The sequence below is a fragment of the Tinamus guttatus genome, unplaced genomic scaffold (genome assembly GCF_059628265.1).
Source record: "Tinamus guttatus ecotype Peru unplaced genomic scaffold, ASM5962826v1 Tinamus_guttatus_pri_ptg000203l, whole genome shotgun sequence".
Lineage (NCBI taxonomy): Eukaryota > Metazoa > Chordata > Aves > Tinamiformes > Tinamidae > Tinamus > Tinamus guttatus.
The window spans coordinates 993,772-1,010,826 of record NW_028288737.1 but is presented as its reverse complement, the minus strand read 5'-3'; the positions used below and the strand labels follow the sequence as shown (position 1 = coordinate 1,010,826).

The following is a 17,055-nucleotide window of genomic DNA, read 5'->3' as shown; positions in this document are numbered from 1 at the left end:
TTTAAGGTAAAAAGAACAAATGAAGCTTTGTAAAAATATTGCACATAGTTACTGCACATATGAGTCTTTAAGCTGTGTTTTAATTGTCCCTGCTACTTATTTCTGTTGCTAGCATTTCTGTTGAGCTGGTACTAGTAGCCGTGCTAGATTTTATCGATTTCTATGCACCATCAGTGCAACTGTCAGCTGAGTTCTCACACTGAAACTTTGCATCGTAAAGTTAGTTATCTGCTGTCAGATTATTTATTGCATGAAGAGGGAAGAAAACAGCTGGATCTTCATATATCAGGCAGTGTTTACGATAGTACAAACAAGAAAATTTGTTTTGATTTGGGAATTGGACAAGCTTGTGAAAAGCTCTAAGGAGGAACAGATGATATACATGATAACTGTGACTTTGAAATATTGCAAAATGACAAGTGTGGCACAGTTCACACATTTAAGATTTAAAAACATCTAGCTACTTATTTTACAGTTCAATACAATCAGATACCGCACGAAGACCTAAAAAAAAGACGGATAAGGAAAAAAACGGTATCACACAATCCGCTTCATTTGTTACTTTGCTTTAACCTATGTATCCTGTCCCATGGATATTTATTCCTGGTAAAAAATTATTTTTACTCACTACAAGTAAAATCCATATACTACAACATTATCTTCTGATACTTTTACTTTTGATTTGTTTGCAATCAGTTAAAAAAATTAAAAGAAAAAGAAAAGCTACATTATTAGGAATTCCTTGTTTTGTTTTTAACAACTTATTCAAACATAGACACCGGAAGTTTGCAGAAGTAGAACTTATTCATGTACACTGGGAACAGGGAACACAAGCATACCCGTACCTGACACTTCATACACTTCATACTAGATTGATTGCTTAAAATATTTCTGAAATGTTTTTTGTAAAACTAGTAAGTCACAGAGCAGACTTCTTTGTTAAGATAAACTCTCATTATTCCACAATATGCTGGAATGTACATAATGCAATACAGTGGTCCCTCACTTATAAAAATACAGTTAAGTTACACTTATCTATGTACTGGCAAATAATAAAAAATATTGTCTACATAAGTTGATTTCTTCAGAATAAATAAATCATTGTATAATATGACTAATATGACACTATATACTTTATTTCCATTTTCTGAAGTTCAACATAATATAAAGCCTTCATTGTCTAAGGTAATGTGATATTTTCCAGAGATGTCCCAATCTCCATTTGGCTTGCATCATGAACATTGCAAACAGAGGTGGTCCAAACTAAAAGCATATTACTGCCAGGATTCACAAAAAGGCAAACGTGCTAAGCATTTAATTCCTATCAAAGATCAAAGTCAATAAGATAAATACATAAATGTCATTGATATCTCCAAAAACGTACCCCCAAATCAAAAACTTAAACACGCAGTGAAAGGGAGGCGATACATGTTGGTTGTGGTTTGTTTGGTGGAGGAATGGGGTCTGAGGGAGGCTGATCTTTTTTCCCCCTTCATCCTCTTTTTTTATTTTAACCAGCTAGTCGTAGGGGCAAGCAACATTTTATGAAAAGTGAGTATTAAAACAGTCAGAAACAATGCTTTCACATAGACAAGGAATAGCTCTATTTACTTTGTTTCTTTACCTGTAAATAGTGTTGTCCTGTTTGCTGGTTACAGCTTTTAAATCAGTGAGCTGGAGAAAACGGTCATGGAAGTAGTGAAGGTGTAAAATACACGCTAATAGGAAGGAGGTGGGGATAAAGATGCGGGTGAATAGCTCAGCCACAGAAAACCGTTTTAAACCAAGATCCTCTAGTCTGAAAAACAAAGCAAGTAAGTCATCTTTTCACACCAAAATCCTTATGCTTTTCATGAGAACTTAGTACAAATCATTTGTAAGGGAAAATACAGTGTGTCTTTCCAAATCTTTAAATACTTTCACAGCAGAAAGTCTTACAATGCAAGTCTTATAATAAAAGATATTCTACACTTGGACACAATAATTCAGAAAGATACTGTAAGTGCATGGAGACAAACCAATCAACTCTGCCAAAAATCTCCTTATGGGAGCCAGAGAGGTTGTCTCTCACTGGAAGTCCCGCACGGAAGACCCACTCATATTGCGTGTATTCCATCATGTGAAGTCCCACTGAGGACTACCCAGCACATTAAGGAAAAGTTAAGAAACTCAGCCCTCCTCATTTGATTGAGTGCAGGACTGTTTTCATGGGCTCCAGACTGCCTGCAGATCTATGTTGACCCCGTCTCTGCACCTTGCCCCTGTGGTCCTAGAGGCAGAGAAAAGCATTGGCATCATATTGGAAACAAGAGCGGTGCCAAAGCCTTAGCAGCAGACAAGGGAAAGAGAAGAGTCTCTGAGTCCTTCCCACGTGCTTTCCCCTCTTTTTATTTTTGCACTGATAAATTTATGGCTATGCCTGGGGATGGTTTCACGATCTGTTTCCATTACAGGAAGGAAGGGCATCCTCTCAGGGCATTACACTATACTAAACTCAAAAATCCACTGGAACAAAAAAAAAAAAAAAGGCAAGCAAGCAAGCACTTACTTGTTTTCATCCAGGCCTGTCATATTCTTCCACAACCCTGGGAATGACTCAAACTGGTAGGTATAGATGAAGATAAGCACCAACATTGTGTAAACAACCACTGACATCCAAAAGTATTTTAAAATCTTTCTCCACCATTCATAGTGCACCTGAAAATCACACACTGAGGAAGTTAAAACAAGCTCAAGCAGGAGTCGCTGACAAAAGTATTGACAGTGCTGTACTAGCAAACAAAGACTATTTTTCTTTCAATCTAAAGTAAATGATGCCACAGGTCTCTGAAATACTTTTAATTTTTGGTACATAGGCACTGAAGCTCTGACTTTTGAGTAAAATCAAAGACTGTCAAGGCAGGGCCACAGGCGTAAAGGTCAGGGACAGCTTCAGCCACTCAATTTCATCACCAGGAGTCAATGGACTCCATGCTCTTTATAGTGTGCAGGCTGCAAGGACCTGCCATTGCAAAGACTGATGGTATGAGTACAAGTCCATGAATTTCCAAACAGGTTCTCACAGTGATTTGGAGTGGAGTCCCAGAAGGGAGGCATGTGTTACAGGCATCATTTATTTAATTTACACGCACCTTGCCTGCACTATAATCAAAAGCCAAAGGAGAATTAGGCTCATCAACCTGATCAAGTGATCTTATTACCGGAATGTTGTATCTAATGAAAGAACAAATACACTACAATTTTGTTTTGAGCCACCTAACTGCCAATCTAAACGTATGAACTGTTGTATTCAAGAATAAAATTTAGTTTGTGAACTGTTTTCACTTACCTGATAGAGGGCCACGCAGAAGAGGAACAGTACCATATAGATGATTTTGTACATGACAATTCTTCCCTCAAAGCTAACAAAGAAGAACATGCCCCCACAGACGTAAATCCAGTACTTGATGAACATAGCCATCACCAGCTTCCCCAGGACTTTCATAATATCCTGTTCATCATCATCATCATCATCCTCTTCCTCCACCACCTCCTCCTCTTCTTCTGCCACTTCTCCCTCTTGCAATTCCTCTCCTGTAAAGACACAGAGTCTCTTTTGGCCTCCATCTATTTTGGGGGTTCTCCTAAGAGTTGAAATGGGTGCAAGGTAAAAGGTCTGAGCACAACCAAGAAACTTTAACACAGTGCTCACAGCAAAAGAGCATATTTCTGAATCATCTACATGCCTTCAGAGCAAGCAAAAGAATTTCAATGCCATAGGAACTTCTACTTGTACTCAGGACGATACAGCACTTTCTCTATGGCTCTACTAGGTATGACTCTGAGCTTTGTCTAACATCCAGGGAGCTACTCTGGAAAATTAAAACCTAAGGGCTGTATATCAGATCATGGTCAAAACAACATCTATGGTAATACCTATAATCCTAGGAAAGAAACCTTTTAATCTGGAAAACAAAGAAACGACCGTTGCCAGCAAAATAAAATCCCTGATCCTGTATTTAGAGAGATAAATGTCCTTAAGAGAATACTGTGGTTTCCTCCAAAAAGCACAAGCAAGAGAAAACATTAACATAAAACTATACAAGCTCAAAACTAACATTGCACTAACACTGCTATTTTCAAAGAAACAATGCTTTTCATCTTCCTCTCCTGTGCCTCAGCCATGGCAAAAAAGGGCAAACTACTATCACCCTGTCAAAAGAACCTGTTTCCATAGTTATGAACCTTGTGAGACTTGTGGAGGGCAGGCCTGGTGTCCCTACAAGGACAAACATGAACAAGTATTGAGATAATAGGCCTTCTCAAGCTCATAGTGCTTAGCTGTAATATTTTTTCGCACTGAGACTTCACCACCAAAAGGGTTGCCCATTCATTTGCCTCCCTCACCACTCCTCTTCCCAGGTTCTTTCTTTGCTCTTGCTAAGGAACTTAGCAATTGGCTTTTCCTGTTTAAACTCTTCTTCTGCTATTGTTAAACTCCTGTGACAATTCATCTGCTAGTCTGAGTTTGGGACACAGGAATAAATTGCTTATTCAAAAGTTCCACTACATTTTTCAAATAAGTCAATTTATCTTGTATTTTTGTGATTCAACTGTAAGGCAAATTCTCATTTGCATTTGATTTTTTTGAAGTTCAAAGGTTTTATTTTTACCACCTGAGAGACTAGCTGCACATGGATTTTGCAGTGTCTTGCTCAGCTGATAAAAAATACCTTGCACATTGCGTTCAGCATTAAGAAAAGCAGTCTGTCACGACAGACAAATCCACTAAATCTGATGTGACTTTACCTTTTTCTTCATTTTCTTCACTCCCAACTTTGACCTCAGATAAAGTAGCTTCTTTTAGCCGAACTGCTTTCTGCTCTGTGAGGTGTTGCCTAAGCAGTAGCCAGAAAGTAATCGTGAAAAGAATCTGCAAACAAAAATCAAAACAAAAACAAAAGACAGACTAATTGCATATCCCAAATCCTGCTATTTAAAACATGTATTTTCAGCAGCTTTTCATGCCATTCTTTTCTCTGTCCATCATAAAATGGCAATGATAGCATCAATGCCAAGGTATATATTTGTGGATGTTAAGTGATTTAGGAAATATCCTGCCTTATAAACAACTTTATTTTACTTGCACTTGTCATAGGGGTATTAACTTTCAGTCTATATCTTTCCTTAGATATATTTGCCTATTATTCTATCTTGTTCTACTTGATTTATCCTTCCTTTCTTAAAAAGTTGAAGAGTTTTCCACTTATGCTTTGATCAGTAAAACCCCCATCTGCTCTTTCTTGTTCTCTTTTCCCTGCAAGGAACAAGCACAACTAGGTGATTGTCTTGTCATTGCAAGGGTTTGGTAAATCCTAGCTCTTCTGATATGATATGTTTGGTACTTTAGGAACTTAAATGCAATTAAATTAAAAATCAAAAATTTCTTTGTGTGTCATGTTATGAAAGATGCAGCCAAAGAGGTGCGCTTTGCATTGAAGAAGACATTTGAGATGGCCCTTGACTCCTGGAACAGCTTCAAGGTATGATTAATTCTGTAACAGGAGGAGAAGTTAGAAAAGATTAGTCCCTCTGATGAAGAATGCACTTCTGTATTTTAGAAATAGCTAAATTCATCATGTTGTAATACTGAGAGGGACAGGATTAAGAAAATAACATGATGTCTATTTTTCGCGTGCTTGATTTTACACTTATTTTTTTAAGGTTTCCACCGGTTTCTGTGGTGCAGGATGATTTCACTACTTTACGAACCAGACTAATAAAATCTCAAGCAGGAAACATGTAAGAACCAAGTCATTTGTATGCAATACAATACAATATAATGACATAGTCAATAATGTAATGCAAACAATTCCCTAGTTTCTTTACCTAACATACAGGTACTTAATGGGGGAAAGGAATGGTCCTAGGCTAGTGACAACTGTTTTCATTGGCATGGTGGCTCGGGCTGAGCCTTCACAGGAGATCCTCAGCCTGTGCGAACTCTCACAGCTCTTCCAGATACCTCCTGGAGCTCTAGCTTTTGCTACACAAACCTCTGATATTGTAAAGCACAGATTTGTTCTGCAGCACAAGCTCTGCCTCACCAATCCTGGCATTTCCAGAGTCACAGCTGGGTCTAAGACAACTTTTGAAGATTAAAGATATATGTTTAGGTCACCTTTCTCAGCATCCATTTTATTTCTTTTACAGACCAGGACACATTCACAGCATGTGGAAAACTATGCAGAGACAATAACAGTATCTTGATTTAGCCCTTTCTCTCCTTGCAAAATACAGTATTCAGTCAAAATTACAGAGTGCATTACATTCAACCTGAAAAAAAAACAATAGATGTCTCCTAATAGTTTTATAGGTGTGGATGTCTCATCATATATACAAAACACTTTCCTTTCTTGACACAGTTAAAGACATTAAAGACATCAAGTTAAAGCACATTTGATGATACAGCTAATCAGAAACTATGACAAAGTGATTGACACTATATGAAGACAATTAAAACTTTTTAGAGATTCACAAAGTTGCTGAGAGAAACTGTAAATTTTACCTTGCAGAATCCCTTGAGACCTAGCTCTCTTACTAAACTAGCTCTACCATTATGGAACACATAATACAGTGCTCACTAATTTTCAAATGCATTAAGGATCCAGAAACACTTGCCCAGAGGGCAATGTCAACCAGGAAAATCAATTGCAGGATCACCTAAAAAGGAAATTAGGAGGCACAAGGGAAGTGGTACACTTAGCTCAAGTGGAGCAGTGCCAACCAGATGCACTCTCTGAGATGACCCTCTTGGCTGCTCTAGGAAACAGATTCCTGTTTATGCTCAGTCCAATCCCCAGAAACAAGCCTGCCAAACTCGACACACTTTGTATGGCTTTCAAGACATCAAAGGTAAAAAATATCCTGCACTGAGATCAACAAACCCTCTTGTCCATGACCTGAAATGGATTTCAGCTTTTGCTGCTTCAGGTGTAAGAGCAAAGAACTCAAATTCAGCTACAATCACGTACTGCTGCTTGTGCCAGATCATAAGGGAGTGAGTAGTATTAGTAATTTCAGTGACACCACAGTTACATTTGCCATCATATTCAAAGATAGACCTGACATCCCATGGGTAACCAAATACAGCAAAGGCGGTGCCACAGAAAATAAAGTCGCTAAAACTACAGTGTTTATTCAGCTGCCCACAATCATTGAGCTGACTTTGAATTTGGAGCTTCATATGGCTGCAGCTTGGCTCTCACTATAACCAGCAGGTATTTTACCATTGACCACGCAGATGCAGGGTTTATGGTTTCGAAGGCCAGAAGCTTTCATGTGTGATACCAGCGCTAAAGTTTTCACAAGCAGCTGAGACATCACATTCTCAGTTATAAGAGGAGAGGCTTAAGAGAATAAGAATCAATCCATCATATCAAATCACATCTACTTTCACCTCCATTTTATAGATTCAAATAACTGAGAAATTTTCCACCCACTAAGAATTCTCTGCAGAATTATCAGCAGTTCCCAAATGCATTTGAAAAATTTGTTTAGATATTAAATCAGAAGCAAATTTGGCAACATTTTAAAAATTACTTATCCTTCACAGTAGAACTGTTGCTGAACATGGGCATGTCCAATACTGAGAATTCATTCTTAAAAATGCCAAGAGCAACATATTTTTCATAATAATATGTTTTTTGATGTTCATAAATAAATCTCAGCTGTTAATAATACATACCTTAGATGCTAATTCCCCAGGTTCCTTTCTTTCTAAAAATCCTGATACTTCAGGAAGCTCATCATTCTTGAGGTCAATACTCCATATATACTGCAATGTTAGCAATAAATTTCCATAGAAAACCATGAATGGTGAACTGATCATGGCGTATTTCCTTCGGTCACGGATCATCCACAGCGTGCAAGACCAGATCAGTAACACAAAAGTCAACCAGCTGTGATATGTGATACTCCAAGCCTTGTGGATAGAGAAAAGAAGAAAAAAAATGTTCATAGATTCACTCAGGACTAGCATTGACACATATTGTCAGTTAAACTTCACTGTGTTTCTCTATCCAACACACATTTTCATTGAGACCAGCTCCCACTTACATTAATCAGGCAAGCTACAACAAACCACTGAGAAAACACATTGAAAATGGATTCTTAAGAAATCCAGAGCTGAGGATGAATCTTTCTTTGTATCTTAATTGCACCTTGGTAAGGTACGTGAGCAGACTAACCGAGATGGAAAATACACACTAAGTTTTGGGCCCACAAATCCTCTTTGCAAAACTAGCAGCAAAGAATTCAGAGTGACGCTAGCAAGTAGCTATTGAATACGCTGCTCACATTTGAGGCCTTCAGCAGACTTAGAAAACAACACCGACTCCATACTTTTCTTGCTCTATGGATTTAATTTAAAATGAAAAAGTATGGTATGTGTGCTCCTATGTGAGGATCATTCAGTCTGTAGTAATCATGTTTGTTGACTTCCTATACTCAAAACTATCAAATGTTTTGTACAGCTTGAAAAAACCACTGAAAATTTATCTATGGCACAATCAAGGAAAAGTATTTTTTTATTATTATTCATATCTTGTTATTATTTGGGGCAAAATTCAGTTATATTTTGGTATAAATCTGGAATACCTGTCAATAGAATATTTTAATTTCTCTTTCAATTTATATAGAAAAGTAAAAAACATTAAGAATATTTTAATCAGGTTAGCTCAGCCCCTCTAGAAATGGTATCTTTTAGGGTATGTGAAAAAAATAGTATATTACTCTTTTGATGACTTATAAGAAATTAACATTCACTGAGATATGTTTTGCTGTAAATGGAATTTGGTATAAGTGGAATCAGATCACACCATAAATGAATTCATAGATGAATTTGGCTAAGGTTATTTAAAACGAGGATATTTCACCATGGAAAAATCTAGTAGTGTCTCAGTATTCTACTAGAAGAAGGGTCTTTAAATAGATCTCCACCTTTAATATTGACAGATGTAAGCCTGGAAATGAGCTAAATAGAAATGCAAAGCATAAGAAGCTTGCATTCTTAGGAAAAAAGAAAAAGAAAAGGAAAAGGAAAAAGAAAAAGGGAAAAAGGAAAAGAAAAGGGGAAAAAGGAAAAGGAAAAAGAAAAGGAAAAAGAAAAAGGGAAAAAGGAAAAGGAAAAGAAAAAAGAAAAAGGGAAAAAAGAAAAAAGAAAAAGGGAAAAAGGAAAAGAAAAAGGGAAAGAAAAAGAAAAAGAAGAAAAAGGAAAAGGAAAAGGAAAAGAAAAAAGAAAACAAAAATGAAATAAAAAAGAAAAAGAAAAAGAAAAAGAAAAAGAAAAAGAAAAAGAAAAAGAAAAAGAAAAAGAAAAAGAAAAAGAAAAAGAAAAAGAGAGAAAAAGGGACATTGCACTTACCAGTGCATTTCAAAATGCATCAAGTCATATCCAAATTCTACACAGATTTGTTTTATTTAGCTTATAATGAGAAACTTTTCCTGCTAAAGGACAGCAAATAAAGTTTGAAACTAAAACACCTACCCACACACACACACATATATATATTAGTTTATGCAAACAAAAAGCAGCCCAACTAATTTGTTTTACCATTTTTAATGCAAAATTGGGCCAAGAAACTTTATGGTAAATTGCATCACAGTTGAAATCTTTCCAAAACAGTAAAACCAAAGCCTGTATTAGGAAAATGGACTAAACTAATCACCACGATGAAAACTAGCTACAGTGTACCTCCAGTTATTTGCATGTAGTGGGCTTAGAAGCAAAATAAATGAAAGTAAAAATATATTTAATAAGCAATATAAAATCTTGCTTGACACAAAAATGTATTTGCCTTGAGATCTTTCTGTGTCAACATAGGAAATTGGGATTTATAGGTCTTTTTTCTCAAGAGAGTAAACTGCATGCATGCTTCAATTTGAAGTGATACAGAAACTATATGGATATTGAAACTATGCTGAATTTCAATAGAAACTATATATTTAAATTTACTAGATGAGTATGAAATGCTTTAAGTTTGCAGGTAACTTTCTGATTGGAGCACAAGCATGACAAACTTGCTCATACAAAATCTTCCGAGTTGATAGAAAACTGAGACTAAGTGATGTTCTGACATTCAAAAGATAACAAAACATAGAGTTTCCTGTCCTGGAAACGTAATGCTTTACCCAGAACTCTATTTATAGGTGTATTTTCCTATTTATTTTTCACATCACCAACTGGCTTGAGAATTATGTATTAATAATGTAAAAGGGAACCAAAATGAGGCATACCAATATTTTATGACCCTGATGAAAACACTAACTGAAAATCCACAGACCAGATTCATACCAGGAAAACACATTTTTTTTGTTGTTGCCATTACTTACCATCATAGCTATCAGAGCACAAATGTAACTTTGTTTCATGATAAATTGGAACACAGAGACCATAGCATGTAATTTAACATTTTCTTTTTCCTCCTGAGTGACTTCTTCCTCTTCCTCTTCCTCCTCCGCTTCCTTTTCTAAGGAGAAAAAGAAATCTTACTTGCAAATCAAACTGATTTAAGTGTAGTATATGCACTCTCTCCTGTTAAATATCCCAGGAGTGACTTGACTTGTATTCACTCTGATAGCCACAGCAATAGAAAAATTACTTTTGAGCACAGGAAAGCAACACAAGGCCTTCAATCACTGTGTTGACAGGCAAAGAGGCAAAGTATGTTGGATAGTTTATGCCTGTAGCCCAACTTGCAAAGTTGCCATGTGGTCAGCCATCATTATAAGGCAACAGAAATTATTCAAATTTCAGCAGGCCAAAGAGCCAACAAAATGATACAAATGTGGAAGGCAGTGAATTGAGAGAAAGAATAATAATGAAATATAGAAGTAAGGACAACTCCCAGGCAATTCTTTTCACTACCTGACATGTCATCCGAAGGTTCCCATTTGTACTGTGGTGTTGAGTACATGTCTGCTTTGGCTGGACCATTTTCTAATGGAAGTGTGGGGTGGATGGTGTGATAATCAACAGGGTTCCCATTCACTGTTACCAGCAAAACCTGCCAGAACATCGGAGAGAGGCACCGCATTTAGAGCAGCTCTTATGAGAAGGAAACCCCCATTTCTCTGCTTTGCTAGTGTTGGTTTCCTAACCTTAAAGGAGCTTAACAAGCAACTGCCTTTGGCTCCTTCCAAAGAAATGGATATTTTACAGTCATGTTGCATGCAAAAGTAGCATGTAACTGCTTCAAAAATTATTTGGCAGAGCTTTTTATGCAATATCAATAAAAATAGCAAATTGATTTCAGTGAAGTTCTTTAACAAACTGTGAAATGCTGCTGCTTCTTTGAACTTCTGCACTTATCTCCCTTAAAAGGTTATTTTTTTCCCAAATTCCTATAACATCACATTGCATTAGGCAGCTCTTCAATTTACAGACAGCCAATCTGAAAAATGATAAAAGTGTGGACACACAAGCAAAAGCCACTGTGTTCAGCAGAGACACTCTTGGCAAGTCCATTTCTTTGCATGAAATGGAAACAAAAAACAGTTTAAAGGTGGATTGAGTAAGTTTACACATCCACAAGTGAAGAAGGCTAAGGGCAACTACATAGCTCTGCACAAATAGCCCAGAAAGTTCCAACTTTGACATCCTGACTTTCCCAGGTTAAACTGCCAGTTTACAGTCACATGGGGAAAGTATCCAGTCTCCTGCCTAAACAGGCTGGCTAATGTTCAAGACTGTAATCTCAAATTCATCCTTCCTCTCAAGACTATCTAATATATGGAGATTTTCTGACCTTAAAAGATCACATCTAATTAAACTCCAGTAGCTACAAAAATTATGGTTATAACTGACCTTCCATTTTAAAATTATTACCAGAGACACCTACAATTGCGACAGTTAGTAAAACCAGTTGTAGTAATTATTGTTATTGATTGTTCAGCATTTATGCCACTTATTAGTACTAATTTAGCATCCTTGCATTTCTTCTTTTTGTGAATTGAAATTTAGCCCTTGTACTTGTTTGTATTAGAGCTCCAGCAGCAACCATCATAAATATCTCCCATATTGGCAGAAATCCACACGTGATGGGCTGCTGTTGGCAATACATGTTGAAGACCGACTTCTGTTAAGGTTGTGACATAGGAGTGTATTTTGCCCGGAAGAACTGTGCCTTGATTCAAACTCTATTTCGGGAGAACAGCCACTGGGTTATGTTCAGTTATACCAATCAGAGGTTGCAGAGCACATTTAGATTTGGTAACAGCTGTTCCCAAAATTTGTCCACATCTCCATTCCTCTGTGCAAGCTGGATGAAGGGAGATTTTATACTTCCAGGCTTTGCTAGGATTCCCAGCCATCAGGATAGATGGATGAGTTACTGTCCATCCAAAGAGAGATCTGCCTTTTCCGCAATTTGTAAATTAAACTCTGAATTAGACTGTTGTCAGTCACAAAGACCTCAGCATTTAAAGGCTTCAACATTTCAACAAGAATGAAAGAAAAGGTAGAGCAAAGAAGCTAAATCAAGGTTTAAGATGGCTTGCATTAGAAAGCCGGTTTGGTATCTTATTTAAACCCAATGAAATAGCAATGATTGCCAGTTGGTACTGCTACAGTAGTGTAATTTCAGATGATCAAGTTTGCAGGTAATAAGTGTGTTCTCAGTGTAATTATTAAGGAAGCAAAAGATAATTATATTTGAGATAGTTATTTATAAAAGATAAGGTAGACTAAGCAAAATGCTTTTCAAAATATCAGCTAAACTTATACTGTATATATCAGTGTAATTTGTACTTATACACATTTGAAAGAATTACAAAGACTAGTAGTATACTAACATCCGATGGCTTGTATTCATCTTGGGTCATTGACAGAAGCTGCAAAAAGCAATGCAAGGACAAATTATTAAAGAAGAAGCATGGCTCAAGCATTAATACGTCTAACTTTCTGAATACAGGCATGTATATGTGTTGACTTTTGCAGAGGTTTTGCATTAAGGAATTCAGAAAGAATTCTTAAAAAGCCAGCAGAATTGTACATTGTGCCCCATAAAATGATATTTAGTATACAACAAGCACTGACAGGACTTTACTACACGTTCCTGTGAATTCTAAATCAAAACCGAGAATGCTGTATTGAAATTTTAGGTGTTAGTTCACAGAATTAATCAGTATGGCACTATGCTGATTAATTGTTTCTAATGATCCAATGCTTAAAAACTAAACTTTTAAATGATCATTAGAATTGCGCTAATCATAAAACTACTTCTAAAAATGCTTGTATTACTTATATTAATCATTACTAATCATTAGTAATGATTAGAAAACATGATACTTATATTTCTAATCATTAGCAATATCTTTTTCATCATTTATAATTATTCTTCATTGAATACAAATGATTGGTTTTATCCAAGGCTGAGTGACAAATGCTGAATGATCATGAGAATGCGAAGTAACACCAGTAATTTTTATGTGGTTAAAAAAGTGCACTAAAGGATAATCAAGAGCTATAACAGTTTTATCTTTCCAGAAGCATCTACCAATGAAGCCAGCAAAAAGTTTTTCTAAAGAATTATGATTCATAGAAGAAGAAAACTTGCACCAATAGTATCCTCAGGTGTGTTAAAAGTCCCAAATTCCTATTTCTGTATCATTGTATTGATTACTCCAGAATAATTTTTGTCTAGAGGAAATTTTCAGGAATATTTCCAGAGTATGACTTTTCCAGTTTTTCTGTAACAGCTGTTGAAGATACTAAACTGAAAACTTAAAATTTCCACTTGGAGAGATGAACTGAAATATGTATTTTTTAAAATGTTAGAGTAGATTAAATTCATTCATTTGCTACCACATTCACTGCTATTGCTACTATGGTAGACTTCTTGGGGCTCAACGGAACTCAACAGAATATTTACATATGCCAAATTTGACTGGAACTAGTCAAATTAAATTTTGCATTGCAGTTGGCAAGAATTAAAACCTAACAATTTCTATCAGCATTTACACCATCTTCCTTGCCTTGACATTGACATCTAACAAGGGCCCCAGTATGTTTCAAGGAAGATAAGTTGGCAGGTCCTCTTTACCAAGGAGGGTGCTAATCCTCAATTACCAGGCAGATCAAAATTTTAAATCAGGATGCAGCTCCCTGGCAGATTCTCCAGCTGTTTCAGGCAAAGACAAGAGCCTGATGCTAAAAGTATGTCCGAAAAGTTATTGCATGTAGAAGCTGAAAATATACACCACATACTGCTTTTACTTCCTTGGACTGTTTCTCTCTTTTTTTTTCTTTTTTTTTTTTCTAGATTTTACACAAATAAGTTGCCTGCCCTAACACACAGCCTTACATAATCACGTGTGTATCTCTTTATTCAAGGCCTATATTAACCTGTTTCTGTTAATTTATAAATAATGTTGGTAAACTAACTGAAGGTTTGAAACACATTTCATGCAGAGAACTTTCTTGCCCCAGCCTTACTTTTCTCTCATCAGTTGTGTAGTGGCTCGCGTACCACAGGCTGCGTCTTCTCTCCGCTGTCATTGGAATGGGGCTGCAGTCTACTTCTTTGTCTTCTTCTCTGCCACCAGACTTCTCTTCATCAGGCATCTCCTAAACAAGGCAAATTGCAAGACTAGTTATAATCCGCTAACTAACATTCTTACAAGAGGATTTTAAGTTTTCCCCTAATTGATGTTCCCTATCTAAAGAATGTTTCTTAAACATGTTTTAGTGTTTAATGTATTTTAGCTATAATGGATAGCTTTTGTTGAGATGACATTTTCAGAAACAATGACAGAGCTATTCTATAAATGCTTGTCCATTTGTACCATGCTATTTCCTGATAGCTGCAGGATATCAGAATTACACAGATTTACAGATCCTACTTTACTGTTCAGTTGTACCGTAAGCAATTACATAGATATTTAATCTTCAAGACAGTGTATTGAAAGAAAATTCACTCTTATTTGTTGCCTATTTGTGAAAAGACAATTCTGTTTCATTAAACTCAAGAATTAAAAAGAAAAGCTCAAAGCCTTTTGACCATAGGTAACTATCATCAAAGGCTAACCTAATACATTTATCCATGTCTTGTTATCTAATAATGAGGTCAATGCTGTTGTCCATAAAGGCTCATCTGGTCTTAGCTCTGAGCCAAGAAAATATCTGTGTGTGCTCATGTTCACATGAAGGACAAGAAGATGACTGGAAAGAGACAACACATGTTTATCAAGGGTAGAGCATGTTTGATCAACCTGATTGCTTTCTATGCTGAAACATAAATGAGAGTAGAGTTGTGGATTTCATTTTTCTTGATTTTAGCAAGGTGTTTAATACAGCTTCCCACAACTTCCTTGCTGACAAACTGGTAAGATCTCTTCTGGTTAGAGGGACCACAACATGAGTGGAGAACTGGCTAGACTGTTGATCTCAAAAGGAGGTATTTAATGGCTCAGGGTTAAACTGGTAGTCAGCCATTAGTGGAGGCCCATATGTGTCTGATACTATTTAATAACTTCAGAACTATCTGGATGATGGAATTGAATGAACCCACACAAAGTTCATGGATGAAACTGAACTTGGAGGAGAGGTAGAAGGTCAGAAGTTAGAGCCACCGAACAAAGCAACCTTGATAGGCTGGAAGATTTGGCCCAACAAGAATTGCAGAACAAAGATATCGTGTCTGGGTGGAAACCACCCCACCCAGCAGTAGAAGCTGGGAACAGACTGGGAGCAGACTGCAGAAAAGGCCTTGGGGTCCTAGTACAAAGTGCACTGAACACACCCAGCAGTTTACTGCTGCAGCAGTAAAGCAAACGTCCAAAGCTGCAGCTGCATCAGCAAAAGTGCAAACAGCAGACGGAGGGATAGTTTTTCACCTCTACTGGGTACATGTTAGACCGTACCAGCAATCATGTGCACTTCTGTCTCTTCAGTGCAAGAGACGGGAAAACTAGAGAGGGCCTGAGAGAGAATGGACAGATGATGAGAGTGTTGGAGAGGCTGCCAGATGAAGGAAGGTTGTGGGAACTGGATTTGTTCAGTGCAGTGTTGTCTTTTAACACCATGCAGCAGCTGCAGTATTCAAAGACAATCTCAAGAGCTCCTGTTTCAGAGACAACTCTTGGTGAAATCCTGCGGGAATCTTGTCTGCAGAGGACTCCAAAATGCAATTCCCATACAAAGGAAAGAATGCTAGGCCTACACAGTCTCACAAATTGATCTTAAAGTCTGCTACTTCAATGTTACACTTGGCTTGTATACATTTTTAAACTGAAAAAGGAAAGGAAAGCTATTTCTTTTAGTCTAATGTAGCAAATATATTCAAATTCTGAGCAATGTGCGTCCTAGAACAGGTTTTGTTCAAAAGATACTTCTGAAAAAAAATTCTAGGGGAGACAGTTGTTAATGTACATTACAGCAAAAAACAGAGCAACTGTTTCACATTAAATAACATGTTGCATACCATTTTCTGTCATCATTCAATTTATAGGTAGGTTAATGGTGAGATCACAAATGCAATATAACTTTGAAACACTGGAGATTGCAAACACAGGTTATATACTTAGTAATGAACCAAATGCACCACAATTTTACAAGCCAAAAATCATACTTCAATGAAACCTTGGCTACAATTATTTCTGGATTTAAACGATTAAGAATATATTTTACTAGGAGAAAGCTAGTAAGCAATTCTTGATCTGTGCACTAACAAAAAGAAAAAAAGACGTATCTATCTATCTATCTATATTTACAAATTTATTTATGTACTTTTATGTATATTTGCATATATATACACAGAGAGGAGAGAACGAAGTGCATAATGAAAATGTAGAGCCTATACATTTTGGAAATCTCATTGTCTTTTTCTAAACTCATATTCTTGCCACACTACATCCTCTGTATCAAAAGGAAACATTAATGCATAATTACCAGTCTATTTATAATATTTTCCTTTTTAAGTCTCTATTTCCCATCAAGGAAAGCATCATTCCCCTGGCACCTGAAGCTCTCAAGAGATGCAAAGACCGCCTTGCCTCTCATGTAGCTGTGGCTTTAAA

At 36.6% G+C, this 17,055-nt stretch overlaps 1 protein-coding gene across 1 annotated transcript in view; it reads right to left on the bottom strand.

Moving 5' to 3' along the window:
* Positions 1 to 17,055, bottom strand: part of PIEZO2 (piezo type mechanosensitive ion channel component 2) — a 280,266-nt gene that overhangs the window by 71,427 nt on the left and 191,784 nt on the right. Inside the window, exons 9-17 of the mRNA XM_088524117.1 lie at positions 14,474 to 14,605; positions 12,832 to 12,870; positions 10,907 to 11,045; positions 10,372 to 10,508; positions 7,727 to 7,963; positions 4,789 to 4,912; positions 3,329 to 3,573; positions 2,549 to 2,697; positions 1,625 to 1,798 (exon numbers count right to left, since the gene is read on the bottom strand). Of these exons, the coding sequence (XP_088380243.1) occupies positions 1,625 to 1,798; positions 2,549 to 2,697; positions 3,329 to 3,573; positions 4,789 to 4,912; positions 7,727 to 7,963; positions 10,372 to 10,508; positions 10,907 to 11,045; positions 12,832 to 12,870; positions 14,474 to 14,605 (1,376 nt within the window). The remainder of the gene's footprint in view (positions 1 to 1,624; positions 1,799 to 2,548; positions 2,698 to 3,328; positions 3,574 to 4,788; positions 4,913 to 7,726; positions 7,964 to 10,371; positions 10,509 to 10,906; positions 11,046 to 12,831; positions 12,871 to 14,473; positions 14,606 to 17,055) is intronic.